At 38.0% G+C, this 10,536-nt stretch overlaps 1 protein-coding gene across 1 annotated transcript; it reads left to right on the forward strand.

Moving 5' to 3' along the window:
* The first annotated feature begins 138 nt into the window (after window positions 1–138).
* RABGGTB (Rab geranylgeranyltransferase beta subunit) lies at window positions 139–10,116 on the forward strand. Its single transcript, XM_017805453.1, has 9 exons — window positions 139–178; window positions 639–746; window positions 1,842–2,039; window positions 2,653–2,758; window positions 4,238–4,290; window positions 4,409–4,519; window positions 6,372–6,497; window positions 7,136–7,285; window positions 9,121–10,116. The coding sequence occupies exons 1-9, from the start codon at window positions 176–178 to the stop codon at window positions 9,259–9,261; spliced, it is 996 nt and encodes a 331-aa protein (XP_017660942.1). The 5' UTR covers window positions 139–175; the 3' UTR covers window positions 9,262–10,116.
* The last annotated feature ends 420 nt before the right edge of the window (window positions 10,117–10,536 follow it).

The following is a 10,536-nucleotide window of genomic DNA, read 5'->3' on the forward strand; positions in this document are numbered from 1 at the left end:
TAACGGTATCACCTTGAGAATACCGGGCCTTTGGCGCTCCGGCACTCCAAAGCCCTGGAGCGCCCTGCGAGCGCTCCGTGAGCTCCCCCGAGCCCGGCGCCGTGACCGCGGCCGGGGCTGCGCAGCCGCGGTGGGCAGAGCCCCCGCCCCGCCCCTTCCGGCGCGGGCGGCGAACATGGTGGGTACGGGGGCACTGCGGGCGGCACCGGCCTGGCCGGCGGGGACCGCGGGGCTCCAGGGAGGGACGCGGGTGGCGACGCAGGTCGCACTCGCTCCTCCGGATCCAGAGCGGCGCCGGGATTGCGCGGGCCGGGCTCGGCCTGGCGGGGCGGAGGGCGAAGGGCGGCAGCCCCGGGCCGAGCGCTCGGGGCTGGGCCCGGGAAAGGGCTCCTGCGTCCAGTGCTTCAGGTTATTCCTGGCGAGTTCGTGTTTTTTCTCCGCTTCGTTGCTAGGTTTCGTTCCCAGCCTGTCCCGGGGAGGGATTTAACTGGGCTGAAAAGTGACCTGGCCTGGGCTCAAAATTACCAGAGAGATGTTTGTTTCCAGAGTCGCAGTCACCAGGTTTACTAAATTATACCAAGGTGCTAAAACGTCTTGACCTGACAGTGCAACTGCTGTGTTGTTGGTGTTTTTTACAGGGGACACCGCAGAAGGATGTTACAATAAAACCCGATGCCCCAAGCACGTTACTTTCAGAGAAACATGCGGATTATATAGCTTCCTATGGAACAAAGAAGGATGATTATGTACGTATCAATTTGTTTCAGTACAGTTGTGCGTTTATTAACAGTAATAATAATCTTTATTTATTGGCTCCCATTTAATGGTGAGATGCATGCTGACAAGCTAATAGTTTTTTACCCTGCAATCCAAAGTATAAAATAAAGATATCTTTGTTAATTTCTCCAGGTCTGTGATGAGTTTTGGCATGTATTATCTGAGTATAAATTTGAAGATTATCAGTTTAGCTCTAGAATTACTCTGAGACCTGAGAAACAAGCTATTGGTTGCTTCTTCATCCACTAGAATGCACAAGTAGAGCTGCATTTGCACGTTGCTCTTTTGATGGAACAACTTATTGCATCCCACCACAGCACTGCTTTATGCTTATCAGACTTCATTAACGCTTTACCTAACATCAGTTTTATAGTCATACGTGATTGGTCGTATCCCACAACAATAGGATTCCACTTCCAGCAGGTGAAAAATGTCAGCAACTGCTTATGTGGAGAAAAGCTGTAGTTACCTTTACTGTTTACAAAAGAACTCTAACCACTGTTGCTTATGATTGTTTTATTCTTGTGCTTAAAAAATACTGCATGTGGAAATTAATCTTCATGTGGTGTGGGTGAAGTAATCAGTGTAAGAGAATTCAATATAAAATTTTACTTTCCAGTGCAAGTTTAGATTGTGAGAGTTTTGGCTTGGAAATAAATTTCATTAAATGTTATACTTGTTATGTTTTGAGACTAGTTGGGGTGGCAATTTGAGGGGTAGTTTGAATGCCAAAATAATAAGTGATGATCTGAAGTGAACTGGTGCCCAGCTACTTGTATGTGCTCAATTTGACGTAGAGCTTGATGCTTTGAACTAGATAAATACAGGGGAGGAAGGGAGTGTAGTATGTGTAGATCTGTACGTGTGCACGTGCCTCTGTGTGTGTGCATATACACGTGTGCAGGATGCACAGAATGTCTGTGAGTGACTGACACACAGTCTGTTGGTAAATGGATGGAAGATGGTTGACTTACTAGAAACTATTTGTAAATGTCAGCCAGTCTATTTTCATTGCTCTGTATGGATGGTGATCTGATCAAGAACTAAAATAATGCACTACTTAGGAATACTGTATGTCGGAGTATTTGAGAATGAGTGGTGTCTACTGGGGGCTGACAGCAATGGATCTCATGGGGCAGCTGCACCGAATGAACAAAGAGGAAATTCTGACATTCATCAAATCATGTCAACATGAATGTGGGGGAATAAGTGCCAGCATAGGTCATGATCCTCATCTTCTGTATACCCTCAGTGCTGTCCAGGTAAGTGTAGCAAGGTAATTTTAGAAAAAAGTGTTTGTGATTAATGATTTTAGTGATTGCAGATTTATGAACCAGTTGCTGTTGGAAACCAAGGGCAAAAATTACTTCAGTGCCTTATTAAAAAAAAAATCTAATGAACACAGCTTTAGGATTTAGCTGTATCACTTCCTAAAATTTGTCATATTGCTTTTAACAATTATTTAATGATTACTGTATACTTTTACCAATTTTTTAACAGTGTAACAAATGCTGTTAGCCCTGCCTACCTATCTAGGATGTCTAAAGGGTCACATGTCTTCTTGTGATCATAGTTTATAGAAATTTGTTCAGATTTACTTTTTAGGGTGCATTACCTGTATTTTCATTTGAGAATTTCTTAGTTTTTAGACAGAGATAGATAAGCTAAATACAGCAATTAACTACTAAAGTGAAAGAAAGTTTATTTTAATTAACCTTACCAAATAGTATTCACAGTCAATTAAATAAAGTCTTTTATAAATACAGGGGAGGTTTTTTTGTTAAGAAATAAAGTTTTTGCCTCTCTTTGATTGTCACTGTGTCTTTTGTCTTTTTTTTTCCCTCCAGATTCTTATTACTTTTTTTTTTCCCCTAGATTCTTATCTTATATGATAGTCTCCATGTTGTTGATGTAAATAAAATTGTTGAATATATACAGAGCTTGCAAAAAGAAGATGGATCGTTTGCTGGAGACGAATGGGGTAATATTTAAATCTTTAAAATATAGTGACTAGGTTGTCATGTAAGTCTGTAAACTTAAGTTTCCTTGGATAGTCTTTTTGCATATGTATTGTATATGAACACTTTTATTCTCCAAGTTATGAAAAAGAAGGGTTTGTGAAGGGCAGAGTTGTGTTTCATTCCTTTCATAAATATTCTAAACTTTAGTTCCATTCTTGTATTAGGAATAAATTGTCCCATTCTTAAAGAAGAAAACTTTTGGGCATTTTTAACTTAACAGTACTTCAAGATACTGGATATGCTCTTCCATAAGAAATGTTTTATATTTGCTGTTTAATGGCAGACAGCAATGATCTTTGTCCATGTCAGCTGTGAAAGGATCTGTCAGCACATGGGAGTGAGAAGAACTGGGTTTTTACTCATGAACTTCTGTTAATACTGATTTTGTTTCTGCATATAAATTCTTTATGCACAAATGTGGCATTTTTAAGCTCTAGCATAAGTACTTAGTCACTCTAAAAATACTTATCCCCATGGAAGACTTAAATTTTCATAAAATCTATTGCATATCCCTCATGTTCTTGTTCTGGTAAAATTCACCAAGGGAGATATTAGCAGTATATGTATGCTACTGTAAAGGTAGATGATATGCTGTGTGTCAAATTGGTTCATAGTTTGCTGCATCCTTTTTGTTGAAGTATTGTCAGGAGTGTACTGAATGCACAATGGACTGACATTCCTTCTGAAAGGCAGTTTCAGTGCAACTGAAGGAGTGTGATCCCTGATGTAGGACACAGCACCACATTTGCTTTATGTGTTTCAGATTGTGGATTTCTTAAGAAGAAAAGTCTTGCATAGGTTAGATCAAAAAAATGAATGTTTGCAGCGCAGTTCAATTTTAAATTGTGACTCCAAGTGTTAATTGCTCGGACTTTGTGCTCGGAGGGTTATATTGGTATAGACTTGCTGAGAAATCATTCCGTTATGGGTGCAGTGGCTTTGGTTTTGCTTCCAGGTATAAATATGCAAAAGAACACTTGCAACTTTAATCAATTTTGCTCTAAAACCAGAATTGGCTTCTACTTCTGTCTGGATTTAAGGCACAGCAAGAATTGTGTCTGATTATTATTGCATTATTTTCACTGCTCTGCAATTATCTTGGAGAGCACTACAGATAAACTGTAAAATTCTGGAGTTATTTGTAAATTACCACTAGTTGAATTGATTTGGATTTCTATCTGTCCAGTTCTATATGAGTTGTTGACTTTATGTGCAGTAAACATACAGGTCACTTGAATTGCCATGTACATTTTTTAAATTACTGAGGAAATAATTAATGAGCTGGAAACTGAAATGGTATGAGGGAAGTTTTTAGCTGATTTTGTTGTTCAGTGTAGAACTTAGTATTTTAACATTTAGTTCCATATTTTCAGTGGTGATTTAAATGTCTTTTTGTTTAAAAAATAATCTTATTTCATTTCCTACCTCCCACATTGTAGGAGAAATAGATACAAGGTTCTCCTTCTGTGCTGCAGCAACTCTTGCACTTCTGGTAAGTCCTAAACCATCACTTACACAAGTACAGAGTCTTCTCTTTGGTACTGCTGAAGTTTGTGTAGGTAATGAGTTTGGTAGAATATCAAGTGCATTAGTTATTTTCTGACTTGCAGGGAAAGCTGGATGCTATTGATGTGGGGAAAGCAGTAGAATTCGTTTTGTCCTGTATGAACTTTGATGGAGGATTTGGTTGTAGACCAGGTTCCGAATCACATGCAGGACAGGTGAGTTTTTCTTTATATGGAAATGTTTTAAATTAGCAAGCATCACACACTGCCTGTAAATGTTTCTTTACAACATCCATCAGTGATGGCAATTGATGTACCTTTCTTGTTTCCCAAATGCCTTATTCGAGTACCTTAGTTAAAATAAATGAACAAATAGGTAGCCTGATCTGATGAGTCAAGACACCAGAGGTTATAGTCTGGGTACAAAAAAGACTGTAAGGGAAAAACTTTTAGGACTGTATTTCAGTCTATGCAGAGATGTTGAAATAGTCAGCGTGAGGATTTTTAGAGAATTTGAGGTGGGTTTCAGTAGAGACAGCGGACAAAATTTGTCACTGTTTCTGACACAAATTAGAATGAGACATAAAGGTCAATTGTATAATATGTTTGATATTTATCAGCTCATGAACCCAAATGAAAATGAGATGTCGAGCCTTGCTTAATTTTTTGAGGAAAGTCAGTTTTAAGATGAGATACCTAACTCAGTAATGGGAAAACTTTTCAACTAGAGTTGCTAGTGTGACGCACTTTTACAAGTGACAGTGGATTCTGAAAAATGCTGAGTAAAATCTACTTGAGAAGAGAATGCAGTAGTATAATTGGAACAAATTAAGGAATTTCCCAAGGAAGACAACCTCAATAACTTCTTCCAGCAGAAAATTTCCATAAAACTACCTTTCCTATTTTTTATTCTTTTCATGGAGGAATTTTTTGCACTTGACTTGAATGTGTGGAAAAAGAATCAATTTTTTATAAAATATTTTAATGCCGTTGCAGTTACCTGTTTATTTTGCATAATTATGATGAGAAATGCCATAGCCAGGATTCACCTCATCATATGAAAATAGAAGAAGTATTTTGTTGAGAACCTCCTGAAAGAAGGTTGTAGCAAGGTGGGAGTTGGCCTCTTCTCCCAGGCAACATGTGACAGGAGAGGGGGAGATGTCCTCAAGTTATGCTGTGGGAGATTCAATTTGGATATTAGAAAAAATTTCTTTGCCACATGGTTAAGCTTGGGAACAGGCTCCCCAGGGAGAGTCCCCATCTCTGGTGGTGCTCAAAAATGAGTAGACATCGCACTCCGTGATAACGGTTTAGTGTCATGGTGGTAGTAGGTCGAAGGTTGGACTTTCCAACTCTAATGATTCTGTGATTCTTGCCATTTGTTCTTCGCTGCTTTCTTAGCAGCCACATGAAATGTGACTACAGTACACTGTTGCACTGTAAATGTTATTTCTTAGGAAAAAGATATTAATTTTTAATTAATTATTAAAAGGGATTAATCAATGCAGATATATTACATGGCACTTTGAAAGTAAGCCTGACATGACTGAATGTATGTGGAATTGCTGAGGTAGTTAATGATCAGGCTTAGCCTGTTTCTGCTATTTGGTCTGGTCATTTAGTCTTTAGTTTGCTCTCTAGAAGTGTTAGGGTAAGAGGCAAGTACAGCAACAAACCATAGGCTGGATGCAAAATTTTGATAAAGGCCATGTCCAGCCTGCAAAAATCAGTTTGAGTACTGTGGCTTGAGAATCTGTGTTTTTAAAATAAAACTGTATGGCTCTGTCAGATCTTCTAGGATCACTTTCCAAACCTTGCATTAGTGTCTTATATTAGTAAAATCTTACTGCTATGTAGTTACATTATGTTACTGGTACTTTTTTACAAAAGCAACTGTAAGCAACTCTGACAATAACATACTTTTCTAGTGGAAAACTAAAAGTTGAAATGTTTGCATGCTTATTTTGCATTGTTTATGTGACAATATTGTTGCTGTCTCTTCATTTAGTCTGCTAAACTATACTTAGGTTTTACATACACAAAAAATTTATGTCTGTAATTTTAGATCTATTGTTGCACAGGATTTCTGGCTATAACAGACCAGTTGCATCAAGTGAATGTTGACCTGCTGGGTTGGTGGCTTTGTGAACGTCAGTTACCTTCTGGAGGTCTCAACGGGCGACCAGAGAAGGTATTGGGTGGCTTCTTTTCTTTGTTCAAACTTCAGTAGAGATTGTTTTTCTAAAGCTGAAGTACTTCTGGAAAATGTCATGACTTCTTTGAAAAGCTTACTAAATACTTCATATAAGTCACAGGCCTTTGTTTTGATTCTTCATTTTGTCACTAACACTTGTCATGGAGTCCTTAGCTATGCTATTTTGAGTCCTCAGGGTAGGGAAGTACACATACTGAAGTATGTTTTACTGACCACTTGAACCATTATCCTGTTAAACTGGGTCAGATTCTCTCCCCCCCCCCAAAATGCAACTATTTGATATTAAGTTCTTTATATTTGCTCCTGAAAAACTCTCTGTGGGGTTTTTTAGCCTCTATCACAGGTGTAGTCTGCTTAAAAATCACATTCTTGTGGTCTTGTTTCTTGAAGAAGGGAAGAGGCTTGAAAAAGAGACTTTCCCTTCCTGAAAAGGGAAGTCCTCTGAAAAGAGACTGCATCCAGAAACTCTCTTTTACTCCAGAGATACTCTTAAGTGTTGTTTCTCTGCAACAGCATTATGACAGCACACCTGGTAATTTGCAGAATTACCAGTAAAATTTGCAAGGTTATGTTTAAAACAAAATAAAATATTAATCTGCTTCTCTGCTTACCAGTTACCTGACGTGTGTTATTCGTGGTGGGTGCTAGCATCTTTGAAGATGATTGGTAGGATACATTGGATTGATGGAGAGAAACTGCGCTGCTTTATTTTGGCTTGCCAGGATGAGGAGACTGGTGGATTTGCTGACAGACCAGGAGATATGGTAAATAATATTTTTCTAAATGAAATATACATAATTGAAAGTTTCAAAGGGAAAAGTAAAGTTTCTTGTTTGTGTGTAACTCAACTCATGATCCAGGTAGGTTTTCCAGACATTACAATTACTTTGAAGAAAGAATGGGTTAGAATTGCCTTTGAAGGCATACTTGGGAAGCAGATATTCTACATTGCACTTCTATCCCCCTCTAAAATCAGTTGCCATTTTCTACAATTTCTGGTTTGGTTCTCATAACACATGAAATACAAATAATTTCTCACAAGACCACTTGGAAGATCTATGTAAAAACAATGTTTGGTGGTGGGTTTTTTGGGATGTGTGGGTTTTTTGTGTTTATTATTTTGTTTTGTGAAATGATATGCAAGCTAAAGAATGGTGGTTTTATCTGATCTAAATGAGTCATAAGTTTTTATCAAAAATCTCTGTATGCTAACTTTTGTTCTGTGCCAGCCCAGCCACTGAATAAATTCTTTCACTGGCATTTGGCCAGGTGAGGGAGGAAGAAGCTTTTGTGATAGCAGTATGAAGAGGCTGGTGGTATAGATTTTCTGCTTGGTTGAGAGGCAATTATGATTTAGCTAGTCTGTTCCTTCTGGTTTCAAGTGGAAGTAATTGAGATTGTCCAGGTAAACTGGCACATAAGGTTCCTATCTTTCAAGGGTGCTGAACAGATAAAGTAAAAAGTATTATGAGACATCATTGCAATTCCTGTAGAGCACTTGGCTGCTTATTTATTAACGGTCTGGGAAAGCCTTAGCTGTTTTTATTGCAGCTGTCCATGTCTGCTCCATTCTCCACAAATGCATTAAAAAATAAGGTGCTTTATTTTTCCTTGCAAGCTGATACTTTATTCCCAGTTGGGGGAGAAATCTCTTTAGTCTGTCATTTGGAAAGAGTTTTTGTGTTCTTAAAATGGAAAGGATTTTGTATTTCTAAGGAGCTCACAGAAGGACATTTTCCCTTTTCAGAATTCTCAAAGAGAAGTCCAGCACTTAAAATCTAAATATTTTTCTGGCTTGGAGATTAAATTTGAGCTATTGAAATATTTGTGACTTCCTGGAAGAGCAACTTTGCAGAACCTTTTACCTGTATCTAATGCGAGCACCTTTGGGAGAGGTTTTGGCATGCTATATTAGCAGTAATTTCATATTATTTTTACCTCTATTGCTGAAATTGGCACTCTCATGGAAATGTTGATTTATTACTGCAGACACTCACTCCTAACAGACCCTGTTTTGGGGGCTTTTGTGTTTAGGTTGTTTGTTAGTTTGGCAGTTCTAGGGGGGGCGTCTTGTAGTTTTGGGAGTGCAAGTTTGGGGAGTTTCTGTTTTATTTATAGTTTGGGGAGGTTTTCTAGCAAAGTAGGTTGCTGCTTTCCTCCCAAGATTTTATAGCACAGCTCTGTATTTGGAGATGATTAAAGAGCATTATGATGTTCCTGAAGAACAAACGGGGGATTTATGGAAGCAGTACTTGTAGATGATCAAATTTACTTTTAAAATTCTAATTATCTTTGCTTCTGCCACCCTGTGATATTGCATGCCAATGGACATATGTGAATGTTTTCTGTCTAACTCAGAGTTGAAAATCATCTTAGCAGGAGATAATTGACAACATCTCTGAGTAAACCATAGTATTGTAAATGCACACTATGGAAATTGTCTCACCTGTCACACATGTTAGCACAAATGTTTGTTCGGTTGTGTTGTCTTCCCCAGCCATGGAGATTTGCAGTTCTCTTGCAAACAAAAGCTTCATTCTGTACAAGTGAAAAAGTGGTTGACTTTGGAAATGGACGTAAATTTTCTTTTTTCTCCCAGGTGGATCCATTTCACACCTTATTTGGAATTGCTGGACTATCTTTATTAGGAGAAGAACAAATTAAGGCCGTCAATCCTGTCTTTTGTATGCCAGAAGATGTCCTTCGAAGAATAAATGTACAACCTGAGCTTGTGAGCTAAGCCTTGTAGAGACAAAAGGTTGATATGACCAGTTGCTTCGGTTTTACTAATTTATAATCTCATTTGTGAAACTGTCAGCATATTCTTCCTTGAGATGTGTTTACATTATAGAAGTAAAGCAATAGCTTTGCTGTGGGCTTTGTCACTTTGTAAATTGTATCAGAACAGGCCGGTTCTCATAATCTAAGTGTAACATGGTCTTTGATTATATTATAAGAGATGTAGAAACATTTCCAATCTGTATCTAAATGTATGGGCCTTGGCTTTTTTTTTTTAAATATTTAAATCAAAGCTTGATTGTGTGAATGCCTAATTTTTGTGTTACTGTGATATCAGCCATGCTAACACTGGTCTTTACACAGGCCTGCCTCGTTTGATGGTGGATCACACACAGCACTTTAAAAGAAGATTGAAAAAAAAAAACCAACACAACCAACAAAATCCTACTTAAGCCATGCACTTAATGCCACACACTTGTGTATTTAATTCTTCCTGTTCATGCTTACCATCAGTTTTCTATACTGAGAAACAAGCTGCTTCTTCTGATAGTAATTGATACGAGTAAAACCATAATTATGGTTCTTCTAAGTATATAAATGTCTTCATTTATTGATGAGTCCCTTAGACAAAATTCCACTGATATTTGACATACAGCACATCTTGAGTATACAGAGTGAAAGTTGCTAACATTAAGTATTCTAGAGAAGGCCTGTACAGGACAGTGACTTGTAATTGAATACAGAGTTGATTCTAAATTTGTTGCTGGGTTGAAATCCTGCTTTTGTAGCTTTTAAAACAATAATTACCAACACTTGATTATGGTGTAATTGAAAATAAAACTAGCCATGGAAAATACTTGTTTGCTGAAGGATGAAGTCCTCTTTGTCTTCACAGAAGTCCTAAAATTGCCTCTTAATTTACATTCCACAAATCTTGGCTGAGACTGAATGGTAGTCTAGTTGCAATATACAGTAAAAGGTAATTTTGAAGGGGAGGAAGTGTTTGATAATCTCTGTAATTATGCTTAACAAAGGCCTAAAATTGTTTCCAACACAGTTTTAAGAGCCAGCTGGTTGGTTTCATCCAGCCTGTCTGTATTAGTAGAGAGAAAGCTGAACTCGACAGAGTCACTTTTTCATAGACTTTTACTTCTAGTGAATTTCAAAGACAGAAAGTGAATTCAAATGCTCAGGTATTTCTAATGAATTTTTAAAGCCTTTCTACAGGCTTTTAGCTAAGGTAAAATCTCTACTCTTTTTGGTTGCCCAGTTGCTT

The sequence above is a fragment of the Lepidothrix coronata genome, unplaced genomic scaffold (genome assembly GCF_001604755.1).
Source record: "Lepidothrix coronata isolate B3197 unplaced genomic scaffold, Lepidothrix_coronata-1.0 Scaffold12, whole genome shotgun sequence".
Lineage (NCBI taxonomy): Eukaryota > Metazoa > Chordata > Aves > Passeriformes > Pipridae > Lepidothrix > Lepidothrix coronata.

Coding starts and splice junctions, on each gene's coding strand:
- RABGGTB (XM_017805453.1), top strand. Junction 747..1,841: donor GAACAAAGAAGGATGATTAT/GTACGTATCAAT, acceptor TGCACTACTTAG/GAATACTGTATGTCGGAGTA. Junction 7,286..9,120: donor CTGACAGACCAGGAGATATG/GTAAATAATATT, acceptor TTTTTCTCCCAG/GTGGATCCATTTCACACCTT.